This window comes from Thalassophryne amazonica, chromosome 23 (genome assembly GCF_902500255.1).
Source record: "Thalassophryne amazonica chromosome 23, fThaAma1.1, whole genome shotgun sequence".
NCBI lineage: Eukaryota > Metazoa > Chordata > Actinopteri > Batrachoidiformes > Batrachoididae > Thalassophryne > Thalassophryne amazonica.
Genome location: NC_047125.1, coordinates 35,164,892 through 35,186,254, shown reverse-complemented (window position 1 = coordinate 35,186,254; position 21,363 = coordinate 35,164,892). Strand labels below are relative to the sequence as shown.

At 49.6% G+C, this 21,363-nt stretch overlaps 1 protein-coding gene across 1 annotated transcript in view; it reads left to right on the top strand.

Moving 5' to 3' along the window:
- Positions 1-522: 522 nt before the first annotated feature.
- The window catches only part of LOC117505105 (phosphatidylinositol 4,5-bisphosphate 3-kinase catalytic subunit alpha isoform-like), a 31,590-nt gene continuing 10,749 nt past the window's right edge, over positions 523-21,363 (top strand). The window contains 19 exon segments of the mRNA XM_034164634.1: positions 523-866; positions 2,315-2,448; positions 5,559-5,687; positions 5,792-5,895; positions 5,986-6,148; positions 13,021-13,230; positions 13,360-13,427; positions 16,703-16,831; positions 17,039-17,092; positions 17,193-17,302; positions 17,394-17,535; positions 17,626-17,711; positions 17,779-17,884; positions 18,264-18,416; positions 18,565-18,696; positions 19,106-19,230; positions 19,308-19,389; positions 19,461-19,625; positions 19,696-19,799. Coding sequence (XP_034020525.1) covers positions 5,603-5,687; positions 5,792-5,895; positions 5,986-6,148; positions 13,021-13,230; positions 13,360-13,427; positions 16,703-16,831; positions 17,039-17,092; positions 17,193-17,302; positions 17,394-17,535; positions 17,626-17,711; positions 17,779-17,884; positions 18,264-18,416; positions 18,565-18,696; positions 19,106-19,230; positions 19,308-19,389; positions 19,461-19,625; positions 19,696-19,799 — 2,018 coding nt within the window. The 5' untranslated portion in view covers positions 523-866; positions 2,315-2,448; positions 5,559-5,602.

The window sequence follows — 21,363 nt, the reverse complement described above, 5'->3', positions numbered from 1 at the left end:
ACCTTGAAGACCAAAGAAGAGGTCCAGGGACTCCCAGGAACTAGATGCCTGGTTTTCCTCTGTGGGCTGAACTGGTTTTGTGGTTTAGTCTGATGCTTTAAAGCAGAAAGTCCCAGTATGAACCAAACCAGGTCAGCAGGTCCAGGATCCTGTTCTGGGTGGACGGGTCCTGGTGGGTTTTGGTCAGCTGGTGACGGACAGGTGAGGCCACCTCGCTGCCAGTGCATGCTGGGAAAAACTCCAAACTCTCCACGACCTCCACAGGAAGACGCGTGTTTTTGGAAACCAGGCGTGCGTGCACGTGTGCTTTCAGGTCAAAAACAGGAAACAGGACAATGAACTCAGATTCTGTGAGACAACAAATCCTAAAACCCCCAACCGCCTCTGGACACAGATGACCAATGAGCTGTCAGCATCTGAAACCCTGCCCCCATCGTAAGCGGTGTCATATGTGACTAAGGATGCAGGAAAGAAGGAAGCAAAGAGGAGTAAATATGAAAAGAGGAGGTAATGAAGGAAAAGTACAGTGAAGGAGGAAGCAGGGAAGGAAAGATGGATGTATCAGAGGGAAAGAGGAGGTAGGAGAGGAAAGGAGGATTTCACAGGAAATGGTACCCACCCAGAGAGGAAGACTGTATTGTTTGAGCCCTCAGAGGAAGAAGAGTGTCTCACACTGAGCGGGACATGGACACGTGAAGATCACGTCTTGGTGTGTGTCCTGGATTCATTCTGCTTCAGTGCCACCGTGAAGCTGTCCCACGTTTAAAGGGGTTCCGGTGAAGGACCGAGGACAAATCCAAAGTCCACCCAAGCATCACCTTCAGCAGGGTGGTTGCCACGGACACGGACACCGCCAGCATCTTCAGGTTTGTCATCCGCAGACAATCAGTAACAAACATGGTTCAGGGTGATGAGGGAGGTGATGGTCTAGTGGTTAAGGTGTTGGGCTTGAGACCAGAAGATCCTCTGTTCAAATCCCAGCCTGACTGGAAAATCACTAAGGGTCCTTGGGCAAGGTCCTTAATCCTCTAGTTGCTCCCGGTGTGTATTGAGCTCCTTGTATGGCAGCAGCCTGACATCTGGTGAATCTGAGGCATTATTGTAAAGCTCTTTGAGCGTCTGATGCAGATGGAAAAGCGGTATATAAATGTAGTCCATTTACCATTTTTCAGGATCATGTTGGTCTGTTTCAGGGTCCTGATGTTCTGGTTCAGGGTCATCATGTTCCAGTTCAGGGTCCTGATGTTTTCCGGTTCAGGGTCATGTTTTTTGGTTCAGGGTCATGTTGTTCCAGTAAAGGAGCATGTTGGTCCAGGTCCAGGTGTGGCTTTGTCCTGTGGAGGTTCTGCTTCACACTGGATGTGGACCGGCTGAGGGATGGACTTGAACGTCTTAGTGTTTTGACAGGATCAAGTGAAGGACGACGTCTGAATTATAGAGAAAAAAAAACAAAACAGAATTCTAAAGAACGTCTATATTTGGTTTAATCTGTAATCTCCCTGTGAGCTCTTCTTGAACCTGGTTTTGTTGTCTGTGTGGATATAAGAACCTGGACTGTCCTCATAGCAGCAGTCCTTTGGACTGACTGTAACTGGCTCTGTGCGTCTGTGCTGTGATTGACAGCTGTGGGGGAGGGGCTACATATGCTGACATCACACATCACTGTTTTTTAAATTAATGTCGTAATCAGATGAATCAGACTCTGGTGTCCATCATTGTCCAGGAGAGTTGGAGGTGTTTGGACTGAGAGGTACTTCCAGATAGGGCCCTCGTGTGGACGAGTAAATCTTCCTTCTCACTGTTGTTCTTTAAAAAAATAAAACAACAAGAAGCTTTATGAACAAAATCAGCTTTTAAACTGAAATTCTGATTGTGAACAAAACATCCTGATGAATCATTTAAATGAAGAACGAGGTCAACAACAAAACCCAGGACACTTTGACCCTGTGACCTCATAAAGAAAGAAGGAGGGGCTAACAGTGAACCCTGACCCACCATCCCTACAGAATCCAAAAACAGCACTGTGGGTCTGTGGATAAACCAGAACCACAGAAACCCAAAGGACCATCAGGTGCCCGACGGAACCAAGACACAAAAACTCAACAGTGACGCCACCCGGTGGTGAAACGTTCCAAAGAGATCATGTGATCTCAGCCGGTTCAGGCCGAGTCCTCTTTAAGAGGTGGGGCCAGCCCACACCCCCTCAAACACCCAGCCCCCCAAACACACTCCGGTGCTCAACACTCATGATGCTCACTGACACACACACACACACACACTGTCCGCCCTCTGACGTTTGTGTGCTGACACACAGGGGCGTGGACCACAGCTGGACCGGACCTGTCATCTGAAGGATCTCAGCGCTGAGACACAAAGACACAGAGCTGTGACTGACAGCAGAGGGATGACCAGGAGGGCGGCGCTGTGGGACCGACCACATCAGCTCAGGTGAGACACAAAGGGACAAAGAATCTGCCTTTGACTTCATCCCCCACACTCACTGATGCTCCTGCTGCTGTCACCATGGCAACCATACTGTAGTCTGAGGTCAGACTGTGGAGGAGAGGAGGAAAGGAAGCAAGGAACTAGAAAAAGGAGAGCAGGAAACAAGGTGGGGAGGAAAGGAAACAAGGATCAGATTTAGATGTTTACAGATTTTGTTGTGTGTCTGAGTCCAGAAGAGCTGTGAGTGAGTGTGTGTGTGTGAGTGTGTGTGTGTGTGTGTGTCTCTGTGTGTCTGTCTCTGTCTGTCTGTGTGTGTCTCTGTCTGTCTGTGTGTGTCTGTCTCTGTCTGTCTGTCTGTCTGTGTCTCTGTCTGTCTGTATGTGTCTGTCTCTGTCTGTATGTATGTGTGTCTCTGTCTGTCTGTCTGTGTGTGTCTCTGTCTGTCTGTATGTGTCTGTGTGTCTCTGTCTGTCTGTGTGTCTGTCTGTCTGTCTGTCTGTGTGTGTCTCTGTCTGTCTGTGTGTGTCTGTCTCTGTCTGTCTGTCTGTGGGTCTCTGTCTGTCTGTATGTGTCTGTCTCTGTCTGTCTGTGTGTTTCTCTGTCTGTCTGTCTCTGTCTGTGTGTCTCTGTCTGTCTGTATGTGTCTGTATGTGTGTCTGTCTGTGTCTCTGTCTGTCTGTGTGTGTCTGGCTCTGTCTGTCTGTCTGTGTGTCTCTGTCTGTCTGTATGTGTCTGTCTCTGTCTGTATGTGTGTCTGTCTGTGTCTCTGTCTGTCTGTGTGTGTCTGGCTCTGTCTGTCTGTCTGTGTGTCTCTGTCTGTCTGTATGTGTCTGTCTCTGTCTGTATGTGTGTCTGTCTGTCTGTGTCTCTGTCTGTCTGTCTGTGTGTGTATGTCTCTGTCTGTGTGTGTCTGTCTCTGTCTGTCTGTATGTGTCTGTCTCTGTCTGTATGTGTGTCTGTCTGTCTGTGTCTCTGTCTGTCTGTCTGTGTGTGTATGTCTCTGTCTGTGTGTGTCTGTCTCTGTCTGTATGTGTGTCTGTCTCTGTCTGTCTGTGTGTTTCTCTGTCTGTCTGTCTCTGTCTGTCTGTATGTCTGTTTCTGTCTGTATGTGTCTGTCTCTGTCTGTCTGTCTCTGTCTGTATGTCTGTGTGTGTCTGTCTCTGTCTGTCTGTGTGTGTCTCTGTCTGTCTGTATGTGTCTGTCTCTGTCTGTATGTGTGTCTGTCTCTGTCTGTCTGTGTTTCTCTGTCTGTCTGTCTGTGTGTGTCTGTCTCTGTGTGTCCCTGTCTGTCTGTGTGTGTCTCTGTCTGTCTGTCTCTGTCTGTATGTGTGTCTGTCTGTCTGTGTCTCTGTCTGTCTGTCTGTGTGTGTATGTCTCTGTCTGTGTGTGTCTGTCTCTGTCTGTATGTGTGTCTGTCTCTGTCTGTCTGTGTGTTTCTCTGTCTGTCTGTCTCTGTCTGTCTGTATGTCTGTTTCTGTCTGTATGTGTCTGTCTCTGTCTGTCTGTCTCTGTCTGTATGTCTGTGTGTGTCTGTCTCTGTCTGTCTGTGTGTGTCTCTGTCTGTCTGTATGTGTCTGTCTCTGTCTGTATGTGTGTCTGTCTCTGTCTGTCTGTGTTTCTCTGTCTGTCTGTCTGTGTGTGTCTGTCTCTGTGTGTCCCTGTCTGTCTGTGTGTGTCTCTGTCTGTCTGTCTCTGTCTGTATGTGTTTCTCTGTCTGTCTGTGTGTGTCTCTGTCTGTCTGACTGTGTGTCTGTCTCTGTGTGTCCGTGTGTCTGTCTCTGTCTGTCTGTCTGTGTGTGTCTCTGTCTGTCTGTCTGTCTGTGTCCCAGATTCTACTCTTTGTTTGACAGCTTCACTGACAACAAAGAAATAAACACAAAATGAGGAAATGAGGAAGAAAATACAAACTAGAAGCACTCGGAGAGCACAAACCTCTGCCAAGGCCACTGACGTCACATGGAATACCCTTTGGCAAAGAGACTTATTCCACGTTGTTTCACGCATCTACCGTCGTGTTTCAGATTCAGTGGTTAAACCTCTGGGGTCCGAGGGCATTTTTTGAACAGTTCACTCTTCTGGCATAAATGTTTTATTATTGTTGTTAACAGCTCTCCCTGCATCCCAGAATCAAGTTTTATGACTCTTTTTTTCAGGACAACCTGTACTTTCAAAATATATATGCTATAGTTGTGTTTTATAAGTGTAATAAAGGTTTACAATCAGAAATAAGAAAGGAAAAAGTAAATCAGAAAATTTTCCACACACCTTTATTCAAAACACACAGCAAACTATAATAAACTAGTAACACATCACTCCTAAAAACAATCTTTGGTGTGTCACGTGAGGTGAATCTGCCCTACGATTGGATTTTGGAAAACCATGTGACTGAGAACCAATTCCGATTGGACACTCACATTGCTCACATCACCATACAGCTTCTATGAGGAGGACAAAGATGGTGGACGGTGGCTCGAAAGTCCGCGGAGTTAACTTTTCAGCATAAAAAAAGTAAGTTTCTATCTCATATCATTAAAGAGTTATTTATAATTTAGTGAAGCTTGGTCTCAGCCATCGTATCCGACGGCGTCGGCCCCAGAGGGTTAAACCCTTAGATCTTCAACAAATGTATTTAAAATGAGAAACTGCATGAACTACACAAGTTTTTTTATTTTCTAATAACAAATTTATTCAATGAGGAGAAACAAATGCTAAATTATTGTTGTGTCGTAACTTAATTTAGTTCAGCCTTTGTGACCCGTCTTCATGAAGTTAGATGCAAAAATGTTGAAATTGGCCCTATCCTGCAATGATAAAGAATCCTTAAAAAAAATTACTGGATCCGGATTGTGTTCCGAATCATTACCAAAATTTAATCACTTCTAAGTTAGGCCAAGATACACCCCTGGTAAAAATTTAATTGAAATCCGTTGAGGATGCTTTGAGTAATCCTGCTAACAAACCAACCAACCAACCAACCAACCAAACGGACATGACTGAAAACATAACCTCCTTGGTGGAGGTAATAAAATGTGACCAAGTAAAACTTATTTACACAGTCACATGACACACACACACACACACACACGTCTGTTTACCTGTTTATTTGTTTTCAGGTAGTCAAATGCTGAGGTGAGGCAGCAGGTGATTGGTGGTTGCCATGGCACCCAGACCATCATCAGGGGAACTATGGGGTCTTCACCTCATGCCGCCCCGCATCCTGGTGGATTGCTGTCTACCAAATGGTACCGTCAGGCTGTTCTGTTCTGTGGAGTCCTGTGGGGTTCTTGTGGACTCTGGATTGTTCTGTCGTGTCTTGTGGGATCATTTTGGGGTTTTTTTTTTTCAGGGATGATGGTGAGTCTGGAGTGTCTCAGAGAAACTCCTCTGATCAGCATCAAACAGCAGCTCTTCACCGAGGCCAGGAAATACCCGCTCTACCACCTGCTCCAGGTATCTGACATGTGGTTCCTGTACCGTCTTGGAATCACAGTAATATTTGTTGTCCTGATCAAACTTGTTTCCTGCTCTCTGATTGGTCAGGAGGAGTCATGTTACATTTTTGTGGGCGTGACCCAGGAGGCAGAAAGGGAGGAGTTTTACGATGAGACAAGGAGGCTGTGCGACCTCCGACTGTTTCATCCCATCCTGAAGGTCATCGAGCCACTGGGGAACCGCGAGGAGAAGATCCTGAACAGAGAGATCGGTGAGAAGCAAACATCGTTCACTACTGATCGCTTATCAATTGTTGGGGAAAGTGTAATGCATGGACCCACAACAGGGGGCGCAAATGAACGGTCAATAGATAATCCAATAAATACAATTTATTGCGGCAAAAACTGCACAACAGGTCAAATACTGCTTTTAGACAGTCAATCACAAGATACAATGAGTGACGTGTGGGCAGGCCCGAGGGTAGGTGACGCCTATCCAGAGAAGAGCCGCGGCCCACCAGGTTCCGCCGCCAACGAAGACCTGCAGTATACTGAAGCCGCCAAGTCCCGAGTACCCAGGTGGCCTCTGCTTCCAGCTGTCAGATCCGGTACTGCTGGCAGGAACAAAAACAGGTTAAGGGTGGGTGTGTGGACACCCAGTAAGCAGTCAGCAAAATAAGTTCTCACTGTAGTAGGGTGGGAAAACACCTCCACCACCTACACATGAAACACAGTTCATGAAGAGCCTGAAAAGTACTACTTAGCCAGTTTGGAGTGAGGGGTGAAGACGTCACTCCTCCATTAACCACAAACCCAGCTCCCAGCTGGCAGTAGTAGACAGGAACTCCTGCAACACTCAGAAAAAAGAGAACTTGTGCGTACTGCACAGTCAAAGCGGCTGAGAGGTTACCTGAGAGGTAAGCTGATATCTCGGCAGAGATGTGGTGTCTCCTCCAGTCTTTTATGGGATGGGATGGTGATGAGATGATTTCTGACAGCTGTTAGTCCTGTCTCCTGGGTGGTGACTGCGCCCTCTGGTGCCTGAAACCCGACAACAGGCAGGGCGCCCTCTGGCGTTGGCCAGCAGTACCTCCTCTTCAGGCGGCCCACACAACAGGACCCCCCCCCCCCCCTCAACGGGCGCCTCCTTGTCGGGGTGTCGCTGGTAGAACTCGGCCAAGAGAGCCGGGTCCAGGATGAAGCTCCTCTTCACCCAGGAGCGTTTCTTCAGGTCCGTAACCCTCCCAGTCCACCAGATATTGGAGACCCCGACCCCTCCGGCGAACATCCAGGAGCCTGCGGACAGTCCACGCAGGCTCGCCGTCGATGATGCGGGCAGGTCCGGGGGTGCAAAGGTCCGAGGTGTGGTATGGTTTGATTTTGGAGACATGAAAAACAGGATGGATCCGCAGTGAAGCTGGGAGTTTCAGCTAAATGGTCCGATATATCTGTCCCTCAGCTTTTGTGACTCCGTGTTGATAGGAATGTTCTTTGTTGACAGCCAGACCTCCTGCCCGGGCTGATATTCTGGGGCCGGGGCGCATCGGCGGTCTGCATGGCTCTTCACCCTCGTCCGGGCTTTCAGCAGGGCAGCGCGGGCAGTACGCCACACCCGACGGCACCGCCTGAGGTGGGCCTGGACCGAGGGAACCCCGACCTCTCCCTCCACAGCCGGAAACAATGGGGGCTGGTACCCCAAACACGCTTCAAATGGGGAGAGGCCGGTTGCTGATGAAACTTGACTGTTATGAGCGTACTCGATCCAGGCCAGATGTTGACTCCAGGCCGTCGGGTGCATGGAGGTCATACACCGCAGGGCCTGTTCCAGCTCTTGATTAGCCCGCTCTGCTTGTCCGTTGGTCTGTGGGTGGTACCCGGAGGAAAGGCTCACGGTGGCCCCCAGTTCCCTACAGAAACTCCTCCAGACTTGCGAGGAGAACTGGGGACCACGATCCGAGACGATGTTCGCAGGGATACCATGCAGACGTATGACGTGGTGGACCAGGAGGTTTGCAGTCTCCTGGGCCGTCGGGAGCTTCGGGAGGGCCACGAAGTGGGCCGCCTTGGAGAACCGGTCCACTATCGTCAGGATGGTTGTCATACCCTGGGACACAGGGAGACCCGTGACGAAGTCCAGGCTGATGTGGGACCAGGGGCGATGAGGCACCGGCAACGGCTGGAGGAGTCCTTTCTCCGGTTGGTGGACTGCCTTGCCCCTGGCACAGGTGGTACAGGCCCGGACATACTCCTAGACGTCGGCTTCCAAAGACGCCCACCAGAACCGCTGCCGGACAACTGCCACGGTCCTTCGCACCCCTGGATGGCAGGTGAGCTTAGAACCGTGACAGAAGTCCAAAACTGCAGTCCTAGCGTCTGGTGGGACAAACAAACGGTTAGGTGGTCCACCGCCGGGGTCCGGGTGACGCATCAGGGCCTCCCTGACGATGTGCTCCATGCCCCACGTCAGTGTGGCGACGATAGTGGACTCCGGGATGATGTTTTCTGGTGGATCCGACAGCTCCGTCTTGACTTCTTCTTCATGCACCCGGGACAGTGCATCTGACCGCTGGTTTTTGGTCCCGGGGCGATAGGTGATCCTGAAGTCAAAACGTCCAAAAAATAGAGACCAACGGGCTTGCCTGGGGTTCAGACGCTTAGTGGTCCGAATATACTCCAGGTTCCGATGGTCAGTGAAAACCGTGAATGGAACCACAGCTCCCTCCAACAAGTGTCTCCACTAATCCAGGGCCTCCTTCACCGCCAGGAGCTCCCGATTGCCGACATCATAATTCCGCTCTGCCGGGGACAACCTGCGGGAGAAATAGGCACAGGGGTGGAGGACCTTATCGGACTCCCCGCTCTGGGACAGCACGGCTCCTATCCCTGAGTCAGAGGCATCTACTTCCACAACAAACTGGCGGCTAGGATCGGGCTGCACCAAAACTGGCGCAGTAGAGAACCGACGTTTCAACTCCCTAAACGCAGCTTCGCACTGATCTGACCAGGTGAAGGGAACTTTTGGGGAGGTCAAGGCTGTAAGGGGACCAACAACCTGACTATAGCTCTTGATAAACCTCCGATAGAAATTAGCGAAGCCAAGGAACTGTTGCAGCTTCCTACGGCTTGCCGGTTGGGGCCAATCTCTCACCGCCGCTACCTTGGCCGGATCGGGGGCGACGGAGTTGGAGGAGAGGATGAACCCCAGGAAGGACAAAGAAGTACGGTGGAACTCGCACTTCTCGCCCTTAACAAACAGCCGGTTCTCCAACAACCGCTGCAGGACCTGACGTACATGCTGCACATGAGTCTCAGGATCCGGGGAGAAGATGAGGATATCGTCTAGGTATACGAAGACGAACCAATGCAAGAAATCCCGCAAGACATCGTTTACCAATGCTTGGAACGTCGCGGGGGTGTTAGTGAGGCCGAAAAGCATGACCAGGTACTCAAAGTGACCTAACGGGGTGTTAAATGCCGTCTTCCATTCGTCTCCCTTCCGGATCCGAACCAGGTGATACGCATTCCTAAGATCCAATTTCGTGAATATTTTGGCTCCATGCAGGGGCGTGAACACTGAATCCAATAGGGGTAACGGGTATCGGTTGCGAACCGTGATCTCGTTCAGCCCTCTAAAATCAATGCATGGACGGAGTCCACCGTCTTTCTTGCCCATAAAAAAGAAACCAGCACCTAACGGGGAGGAAGAGTTCCGGATCAACCCGGCAGCTAAAGAGTTCCGGATGTAGGTCTCCATCGATTCGCGTTCGGGGCGTGAGAGGTTGCTGGACAGAAAACTCAGCCCGGAATCAAATCAATGGCACAATCATACGGTCGATGAGCGTGAGTGCCAGATCTTTGCTGAAAACGTCAGCAAGATCGTGGTACTCAGCTGGCACCACCGTGAGATTGGGAGGGACTCGAACCTCCTCTTTAGCAGTCACACCGGGTGGGACCGAGGATCTTAAACACTCCCGGTGGCAGGTTTCGCTCCATTGAGCCACAACCCCAGACGGCCAATCGATCCGGGGATTGTGCTTACTAATCCATGGATAGCCCAAAATAACTCTGGAAGTAGAAGGTGTTACGAAGAACACAATCTCCTCCCTGTGGTTTCCAGACACAACCAGTGTTAAGGGCTGTGTTTGGTGTGTTATGAGTGGAAGGAGGGTGCCATCTAGTGCCCGTACCCTCACTGGTGAAGGAAGGGCCACCAGAGGGAGCCCTACTTCTTTAGCCCATCTGCTATCAAGCAGATTCCCTTCTGACCCCGTGTCGATTAGTGCTGGGGCTTGAAGGGTTAAATCCCCACAGAGGATCACAACTGGGATTCGTGCGGATTTTCGTGCATTACCCGTGTGTGTGTTATGGCTCGCCCTTAGCCCAATCTCTAAGGGTGAGCACTGGTGTTTAACCGCTTGGGGCACTGTTTCTGCAAATGCTCATTAGAGCCACAGAAAAAGCACTCTCCGCGGGCCAGCCTCCTCTGTCTGTTTTCTAATTTTATTTTGGCCCTGCTCGTGTCCATAGCTCGTGTCCATAGCTTCGTCAGCAGGGGAGCTGTCGTCACACGGAGCGTTCTGGCTCTGGAGCGTGGGGAGGCGGGGCTGCTTCGGAACGGGAAGGGAGAGGGGCGGCGCGTGCCCGGCCACGTCCTTCGTCTCGCTCCCGTCGACGTTCTTCCAATCGGTTGTCTAAACGTATGACTAAATCAATACGCCCGTCTAAATCCCACGGTTCATCTCTACCCACCAGGTGCTCCTTCAGGACCGAAGACAGTCCATTTACGAAGGCGGCGCGGAGCGCTACCGTATTCCAGCCGGCTCTCGCGGCCGCGACACGGAAGTCGACTGCATACTCTGCAGCGCTCCGACGCCCCTGTCAAATGGACAGCAGCAGAGTGGAAGCAGATTTGCCTCGATTAGGGTGATCAAACACTTGTCTGAATTCCCGCACGAACCCAGTGTATGTCGTTAGGAGCCGTGAATTCTGCTCCCAAAGAGCCATAGTCCAGGCACGTGCCTCACCTCGAAGCAAATTGACAACATAAGCCACCCTGCTGGAGTCTGACGCGTACATTATTGGACGCTGAGTGAAGACGAGCGAGCACTGCATTAAGAAGTCCGCGCACGTCTCTACACAGCCTCCGTACGGCTCCGGGGGACTTATGTATGTTTCAGGGGATCGGGGGGGGGGGGTCCGTTGAACGACCTCTGGAGGCAGCAGCCGCGCCCTGTGCACACGCTTCCACCTGTGCGGTGAGAGCCTCCAACCTACGATTGAGTAGTACATTCTGCTCGGTTACCAAATCCAACCGAGCAGTGAAGGCGGCCAAGAATTGCTGCAACTCACCCATTATTCCTCCTGCAGAAGCCTGTGCACCTTGCGTCTCCATTGACTGTTCAACGGGTGGGTTGTGCCCCTCAGGATCCATGACGTTGGCCGAGATATCCTGTTGGGGAAAGTGTAATGCATGGACCCACAACAGGGGGCGTAAATTAACGGTCAATAGATAATCCAATAAATACAATTTATTGCGGCAAAAAGTGCACAACAGGTCAAATACTGCTTTTAGACAGTCAATCACAAGATACAATGAGTGACGTGTGGGCAGGCCCGAGGGTAGGTGACGCCTATCCAGAGAAGAGCCGGGGCCCACCAGGTTCCGCCGCCAACGAAGACCTGCAGTATACTGAAGCCGCCAAGTCCCGAGTACCCAGGTGGCCTCTGCTTCCAGCTGTCAGATCCGGTACTGCTGGCAGGAACAAAAACAGGTTAAGGGTGGGTGTGTGGACACCCAGTAAGCAGTCAGCAAAATAAGTTCTCACTGTAGTAGGGTGGGAAAACACCTCCACCACCTACACAGGAAACACAGTTCATGAAGAGCCTGAAAGGTACTACTTAGCCAGTTTGGAGTGAGGGGTGAAGACGTCACTCCTCCATTAACCACAAACCCAGCTCCCAGCTGGCAGTAGTAGACAGGAACTCCTGTAACACTCAGAAAAAAGAGAACTTGTGCGTACGGCACAGTCAAAGCGGCTGAGAGGTTACCTGAGAGGTAAGCTGATATCTCGGCAGAGATGTGGTGTCTCCTCCAGTCTTTTATGGGATGGGATGGTGATGAGATGATTTCTGACAGCTGTTAGTCCTGGCTCCTGGGTGGTGACTGCGCCCTCTGGTGCCTGAAACCCGACAACAGGCACGGCGCCCTCTGGCGTTGGCCAGCAGTACCTCCTCTTCGGGCGGCCCACACAACATCAATCACGTCAGGCTAAGCTGCAGCCCGCCCCTTTGAACACCGATACAACAAGTCACTCTTTTGCTCACTTACATTACAGCTCCCATGGGGCTTAGCCTTTGACATGCTGGCAAAGCCTCATGGGAGCTGTAGTCATTGGTACCTTCTGTGGCAGCCTTACACTGTATTTTCCGGAGTATAAATTGCAGTTATTTTTTTCCAGTTTCGGACGTCCTGCGACTTATACTCTGATACAACTTATATACTGAAAATTTACACTTTCATCATTAATAATCACAAGCATTTTAACAAGAGTAAAAGCACTCAACCACATAAACCCCAACAATAAAAACATAACTTAAAGAGCCAATTAAAAACTAAAAAACAAAAATAAAATTCACGTTTTTATTGTTGTGTTTCCAAAGCTGTGGGCCAGCACTGTGTTCATCTTATTAGTTTTGTCTAAATCACATCCAGTATGTTGAACATTGCATGTGGAATTTAATAGTCCTTATGGTACACACCAAAAACTGTGGGCGGTTCAATTCATGTTGCTGTGTGTCGGCAATCTGTGTCCATCTGACGATTTCTGTTGCCCAACCTGCATTGAATAACATCCTGTATGTTGACTAACACACAGTTATTTCTCCATCTTGCTGATTTTAGAATTTATAAGTACTTATATGTGAAGTACCAGCACAGGCCGTCTGTCTGTGGTATAGGACAGCTGAACTGTGTTTAATCAAAGCCCCCAAGAGGAAAATGCCAGGTCCAACGCTCAGTCAAGTAGAACAAAACCAGATTAACCCCTCATGTGGGTCAAACAGAGACAAAGAGGGTTAAACTGGTTCCAAAGGAAACATTGGTAAGTCTTCTCGTCACGTGACTTGACCTTCTGTCCATGTGCAGGATTTGCTATCGGGATGCCTGTGTGTGAATTTGAGATGATGAAGGACTCGGAGGTTCAGGATTTCCGGCGCTCCATACTGAGTGTGTGCAGAGAAGCCATGGAGGAGCGGGAGGGGGGCGGGGCCCACAGTCAGGCCCTCTATGTTTACCCCCCCAACGTGGAGTCGAGTCCCCAACTGCCACAGCACATCTACAGCAAGCTGGACAAAGGTGGTGGACCACAGGAAGCAGGCGGTCCTGTTCTCCTCCAAAGGGTTCAAAATAAAACAGAATGAATGAAACAGTGAATTGTGAGAAAGTTGTGGAAATGTCATGTTCTTCCTGTTTCTGCCATCACAGGAAGATTGATCGTGACCATCTGGGTGATTGTATCTCCTTCCAACTCCAAACAGAAATACACACTCAAGGTAATCCTCAGCGTGTTAGTGTGACGTGATGTTGCATTGCATGTACTTCCTGTCTGTGTAACACGTTACCATGCAAAAGGACGTCTTTAAAAGGAGTCCAAGACTTCTACACTGGTTTTTGTGGACATTTGGTGAGGAACCCTGCAGCCATCAATGGTTTTGGCTGCAGGTTCAGAGATGATTGTTTCATCCTGGATGTGGATGCTCAGGTCAAGGTTTCATTTGCAACATATAATTATCACCAAAAATAAACTTGAGTGTCCAGAGATTGTCCAAGAGATCAAGGGTCATAACCCGTAATCCAGGTGTGTCCTTGGACATGGTAATGAGTGAATGTCTTTGGTACCAGGTCTCTTGGGAGGATCCTTGAAATGACTTTGTGTCAAACAAAATGTTACTTCAGGAGACTCAGATGCGGTTGTATGAGGGTTTCTCTGGACGTGATCCAGCACACACGTGCCTCAATGTTGACGAGCCCAGAGACTGGAGAAAGTTAAGGACACGCCCACGTCTCACTTGGGTACAGCAGATACTATACTTTTACACTGGGGATGGCCTGGTTGTGTGGTTGCTATCCAGGTGTATCGAGGTGCACTGGCGCATGTCCTGATCAGCTTCCTGGTGCAATGCAGAAGAAACTGTGTTCTGTTCCTTTAAACAACAGGAATTATTTTTCTCTGCAATAAAAACTTGTTTATTGTTGAGTGAAAGCATAAATTAGCAGAAGAAGGTTGACGAGATGTAACAGCTGAATGCACAGCATGTGTTTTACAGTAGAAGACAGTATCATCAGCATAGAGATGTAGACTACACCCAGCTATGGGAGAAACATCTACAAGAAGAGTGACGAGGCTCCAGAATTCAGCCTTGTGTGGAGTCGTGGTTCATCAGCAATCCAGGCCTACAATAGAGGCTAAAGTTCTGTTTCATGACAGGAAGCAGAAAGTTTGACCACATTACACCCATTTTGGTGTCTCTTCACTGGCTTCTTTTCCCTGTTAGATCAGATTTTAAGGTTCTGTTACTAACCTATAAAATTGTTCACAGACTGGCACCTCCCTACCTAGCTGACCTAATTAAACCCTACATAACGGCCCGGACTCTGCGTTCTCAGGGTGCAGGTCTACTTTGTGTCCCTAGGGTGAAGAAGAAGTCTGCGGGTCACAGAGCTTTCTCTTATCATGCCCCTGTTCTGTGGAATGATCTCCTTGCCTCAATAAAACAGTCAGATTCTGTGGAGACTTTCAAATCCAGACTTAAGACGCACTTATTTTCCCTTTCGTATGTCCAGCATACTGGTATAGTATGTTACTACGCTTTTTACTCTTTTAAATTCATTTTATTAGTAAATGGAGCGTGTCGCGGCCTCAACTTTAACTAAATTCTGGGTCTGTTAGTGAAGCTTAGGGTTAGCGGCCAGCGATCACCTTAGGATTTCTTCTCTTTTTCTTGTGTTGTGAAAAGTGTAGGAACACGGACCCACAACAGGGGGCGCAAATGAACGGACAATGGAATAAGCCAAATATAACAATTTAATGTTGTGAATGTGCACAACAGACAACAGACAACACAATTGAGATCAACAGTCAAATAAGTTATGGTGATGTGTGAGCAGGCTCGAGGATAGAAGACGCCCGTCCAGAAAAGAGCCGGATCCCACACGCCTTCCACTCCAATCCTGGAGCCACCAAGCGCTGGGTCCCCAGGTGGCCACTGCCTCCGGCTGTCAGATTGGGTACTGCTGGCAGGAAGAACAGACAGGTGATGGTGGGTGCGTGAACATCCAGCAAACAGTTCAACAGAAAGGTGGAAAGCACCTCCACCTCTCAATCACAATGCACACGGAGCTCGTACAGATCCTGAAGTCACACGAAACAGAGACTGCAAACTCAGAATTATGTCAGTCAGCACAGAAATAAAGACGTTACCACTGTATGACACCAAAAAAGGCTGAGACGTTTACTTGTCGGTAGACGATTTCTCGGCAGTGAGGTGAAGATGCTGCCCGGCTCTTATGGAGGTGTGGATGATGGTGATGAGTGACAGCTGGCGTTGTTGATGAGTGACAGCTGCCACTCCCGGTTGCTCCGGCGCCCTCACGTGCCTGAAGCCCGCACTTCAGGCAGGACGCCCTCTGGTGGTGGGCCAGCAGTACCTCCTCTTCAGCGGCCCACACAACATCTTGTTGTTTAATGCTGACAAATTATACTGTATTTGTTGTCTTTCTGATACCTGATTCTGTTTTTTTTTCTCTCTGTTTGAGGTGCAGCTCCATCCAAAGGTAGGAGTGGGTGTCTTCTTCTGCAAGCCTCCTGTCCCGTACATCAGCATGGACTCCAAAAATTTCCTGTATATTTGTATTGTCTATTGTGTTTGTATCATGGCTCAAGCAGAGGGTCACCCCTTTGAGTCTGGTCTGCTTGAGGTTTCTTCCTCAAAGCTTCTGCGATTAGAAGCGAAACATCCTCGCATCAAGCAACCCAGTCCAATCGAAGATTCAAGCTTCTCTACTATGGAAACCACCTTGACAACTGAGAGCTTTGACAGAAACATCAGAGGGAGTTTTTCCTGACTACTGTATCCTGTGTTCTGGCTCTGGGGGTTGGTAAGGTTAGACCTTACTGTGTGAAGCACCTTGAGGCAACTTTGTTGTGATTTGGTTCTATATAAATGAAATGAAATAAACTAAATCCTCCTTAAATCCTGAGTGACGTCTTAGCCATTACCTCCAACTGCAGCTGGGTCAGCTTCAACACCTCAGCAGTGTTGCAGTCTGCATTCACCTGACCAATCCTATGGACCCTGTCCAGACCCTGAAGGTGGAGACTTCATGGAAGTGCACAGGGCCAGTAATACAGGAGGGAAACCAGGAACCCCAAAGTCGCACTGGCTGGCACCGGGGCCACAACACACAATAAGTGGATCAGGTGGATTCGTGTTTGTGGCACAAAGAGCTGTTTATACTGCTGGAACAGGGATGAGCAACTGGAACTGGAATCTGAAATTAGAACTGGAGACACAGCTAAAGAATTCCAGAGTAACTGTGCTTAAACCGGACACTCATGTCAGGTTCACCAAGTGATTTGGGTGTTCGCTGGGAAGACAGGATGCAAGAGACAAAGATTTTGGACTGTCAGTCCCACTCCAAGGTGTGGAAGCGGGGTTACGATCTGAAGCAGCTGGGGCAGGCAGTTATTTATTAGTTATTAGTTCCTTTGGATGTTTGGATTAAAAATGTTAATTAGTGTTTGTGGTTTGATGATGTGAAACCACAGGTGACTCACGACAGTCTGCCGGAGCAACTGATAGCCGAGTCCATCAGGAAGAAAAGTCGGTCGATGCACCTTTCACCTCAACAACTCCGCCTCTGTGTCCAGGAGTATCAGGGACAGTACATACTGAAGGTTCGACTGTTTGTAAGACCAACAAACAATAATCACACAACGTCTGCACAACACACCGCTCTGTCCCTCTGATAAACTCTAAGGACACTTTGTTGGACTGGACTCACACTTGTCTGTCGTTCACACCTGTGTGTAGTTCACTTTGCCTGCTGTTCACACCTGTCTGTCCTTCACACCTGTATGTCCTTCACACCTGTCTGTCCACAGGTGTGTGGCTGTGATGAGTACCTGTTGGAGAAGTATCCTCTCAGTCAGTACAAGGTAACAGCTCCACCCTGAAAATACAGCTTTGTCACTGAGGCACATCCATCCTGTCTCACCCACTGTCCCTCCCCACCTGTCTGTCCTTCTCTGTCTCCAGTACATCCGCTCCTGTATCATTGTGGGTCGACTTCCCCACCTCATGCTGGTCTCCAAAGACAGTCTCTACTCCCAGCTTCCTGTGCCTGGCTTTGTCACGCCCTCCTACAGGTACAGCACTCCATCAGGTTCTTGTGTACACATGTGAGAGCCAATCAGGAAAGACTTGTTGAGGTCAGGTGATCCTGTTCCTGTGTTGCAGTCGTCGGACCCCTCAGCCGTCTCCGTGTCCAGGGGGAGGAGACGGATCACCTCCTCGCTCCCTGTGGGCCTTCAACACTCTGTTGAGGGTCCGCCTTCTCTGCGCCACCTACGTCAATGTCAACATCCGAGACATCGACAAGGTTTGTCTGTCCCCCTGTCTGTCTATCTGTGTGTCGGGGTGGTGAGAGGACATCTGTCCCGTGTCAATGGGAATGTTTGTCTGTGTGCAGATCTATGTGAGGACGGGAATTTATCAAGGAGGAGAACCGCTATGTGACAATGTCAACACACAGAGAGTCCCCTGTTCGAACCCCAGGTACAGACAAACACGACAATCAGATGGCAAACACTGGAGCCCTGTCTCAAGCTCCGCCCCTCTCCAGGTGGAATGAATGGCTGACCTATGACATCTACCTGGCCGACCTTCCACGCTCCGCCAGGCTTTGCCTGTCTATCTGCTCTGTGAAGGGAAGAAAAGGAGCCAAGGAGGTAGGAAAGGAAGAAAGCAGTGTAGCAGACACTGTGTTCATGAATAAATGTATAAAAGACAAGACAGACAAAATGAAAGACAGAATGTGGACAAACGGGCACATTTAAAAATGTCTGTCCAGCTCCCTTCCTGTCTGACACTGTACCTGCCTGTTCATCATCTACCTGTCTGTCTTGTGTACTTGTCTGTGTCCTGTTCAACTTGTCTTCTCACTGTGTCTTATGTCCCGTCTATCTGTCTGTGTACCTGTTAACCTGTCTGTCATTATACATATGTGTCTGTCTTGTCTATTTGTCTCCTTATCAATTGTCCTACCTGTCTGTTGTCTCCCTCTGTCTGTCTTGTGCTCTTCTCGACCTGTCTGTCTGCCTGTCTCAGGAGCACTGTCCTCTGGCCTGGGGGAATGTGAACCTCTTTGACTATAAGGACATTCTGGTTTCGGGAAAAGTTGCTCTCGGTCTCTGGCCTGTCCCTCATGGCCTTGAGGACCTGCTTAACCCCATTGGAGTTGCCGGTTCAAACCCCAACAAGGTACTAATTCTGTCTCACTGCCTCTCTGTGTCTCCACCTGCCTGTCAGCGTGAGCACCAGGATGCTCTCAACAGGAGGTTGCTGGCTTGAATCCTTTTGGGTCCTGGTGTAGTACCTTGCTCATGGTTCCTCTGGTCCCCGCCTACAGGAGACTCCCTGCGTGGAGCTGGAGTTCTCCTGGTTCAACCAGATGGTGGTTTTTCCGGACGACCAGCAAATCGAGGAGCACGCCAACTGGACCATCAGCAGAGAGCTCGGATACAACTTCTGCCACGGCCTGGTAACACGCTTAGATTCAAACTGACCAATCACACGCCAGCCAGTCACATGACTCACAGGTAGCACTGCCACAGACACAAACTTTGTCTATTTGTGACCTGTCTGTCTCTCTGATATGTTCATCTGTCTGTGACCTGTCTGTCTGTGTGGTTCGTCTGTCTCTGCCCTGTCTGTCTGTGTGGTTTGTCTGTCTGTGACCTGTCTGTTTGTCTGTCTGTCTGTCTGTGTGGTTCATCTGTCTCTGCCTTGTCTGTCTCCCTGTGTGGTTTGTCTGTCTGTGACCTGTCTGTCTGTGTGGCTCGTCTGTCTGTGCGGTTTGTCTGTCTGTGACCTGTCTGTCTGTCTGTGTGGTTTGTCTGTTTGTCTCCTGTCTGTCTGTGTGGTTTGTCTGTGACCCATCTGTCCCTCAGAGCAGTCGTCTGGCCTGTGACAGCAGCGTCTCAGCGACTGACGCGGAGCAGCTTCGGTCTCTCTGCTCTAAAGATCCTCTGTACGAACTGTCTGAGCAGGAGAAAGACTTCCTCTGGAGACACAGGTAAGGGGGCGGGATCACCTAGATCAGATCTGTCCAATACAAACAGCAAATTGTCTCCATTTGTCTTACTCCCTCAGACATTACTGTGTCAACATCCCAGAGTCTCTTCCTAAAGTGCTGCTGTCCGTCAAATGGAACTCCAGAGACGAAGTTTCCCAGGTTAGTGTCCACCTGTCTTACATCTCTTCTGTTGTGACTGCACCTGTCTGTCTCCATCCGTCTGTCCTCAGATGTACTGTCTTTTGAGGGAGTGGCCTCTGATGGAGCCGGAGTCGGCTCTGGAGCTGCTGGACTGTAACTTTCCGGACCCGATGGTCCGAGAGTTCGCCCTGCGCTGCCTGGTTCAGGGTCTCACAGACGACAAACTGTCTCAGTACCTGCTGCAGCTGGTCCAGGTAGACTCACACCTGTGGGGGCGGGTCCCGCAGCGTTGCTGATGACCTCACAATATTTTTGTCTGTCAAGGTGCTGAAGTACGAGATGTACCTGGACAACCCTCTGGCTCGCTTCCTGATCAAGAAGGCTCTGACCAATCAGAGGATAGGCCACTTCTTTTTCTGGCACCTCAAGTGAGTCAGGTGACAATATGAGATCTTTAGCCTCTCTGATTGGTCAGTAACAGACTTGGGGGGGGGGGGGGAATTGTGTTTAAACTTGTCTCTAGATATTCCAGATGTGACGTTGGAAATGAGACTTTTTGAGCCTTTGAACAGAATGAGCCGTTTGCTTTGCAAACTGATTCACAGTTTCAAACCACTGAAACACTGAGCGACCTAAATGATTCGGAAAATGACATCACAAACACAAAGCCAGAAGCTCCACCCCCCTGTACCTGAGCTGTCTCATGGTTTTGGGAGTTGTGTCTATAAAACACTGTCATGGTGACATCTACTGGAGATGTGAACAAAACACACACAAAATCCGCTTCTTGTCTCCAAACCAGTGGGACCTCAGACCTGGCGTCACTGACCGAACGGTCCCCCCTAAAAATCGCTCCGCCCTGCCTTCACTGTGCATACGTCATTAGCCGCGGTTCACTGATTATCACCTGGTTTCTGCTTCAAACTGCCTCCAGTCATCATCTGTCTCAGTGACAGATATCTAAGCTTCTCTACAACAATCATTTCCACATAAATTCAGCATTATTTCATCATAAAAGACGGAGGAAGTGATCAGAGCACCGCGGCTACACGAGCTGCTAGCTGATGCGTTCACTGCGCGTCAGTCATTTCAAAGCGTCACTGGGCATCGCCTCGTTTCAAGGATTCAAAGGATTCAAAAGAATTTTATTGTCATATGCACATAGGAACATGTTCCCTGCACAATGAAATGTGCTTACTGCATTTTACCCATCCTAATTGCCAGTTAGGAGCAGAGGTCGCCTTTTTGGCACCCGGGGCCCAGCTCCAGATGTACATCCCTGCCTTAGGTCACGAGCAGGGCTGACCAAACCTTGACCGGCCTCATGACAAACAGAACACACACAACACACATAAGCCGGTCCGGTACATGAACACATATAAAAGCACACAAAGGGTAAAAATTGGGAAGAAAAACCTGAAGAAAAAAAAAAAACCCATCGCACAGATAAACAATGACAATCACACAAAAACAGACGACAGCCGAGACTTGAATGTGTCCAGTGTTCAGACAGACAGCCTGGAAGGCCGCCCTTGGCGCCATCAACAGCCTTATCTGTCCATCCTCGTGGGGAGGGGGGCTCCCAGTCCTGAATCAGTCCACCAGAGTCTCAAGGTCCCACAGTCAACATCTCAGGACGGGGAGGAGACAGAGAGGCGGGGAAGACAAGGAAGTGAGGCATCAGAAGTGTTCTTCGGAGGAGGTTTTTATCCCAGCAACCTTGAAGAGAAGCTGGTGTTTGGGAACCAAATACATATCCAGATTGGCAGACGCCTGAAAGATTCCATAGTCTGAAACAGAGTGGCTTCCAATACATCTGAATAGAGAAGAGGAGATGTGGTCATTACTGATGATCAAAGCGGTTTTCCAGTGCAGCCATTCTCCCCGAGATGGATTCCAACGTACGGTTAACACCCGCCGACTGAGCTGACACTGCCCTTCCAATCGAATCAATCATGTGGGGCAGCCTGGATGGGCCAATTAGTGCCGCTT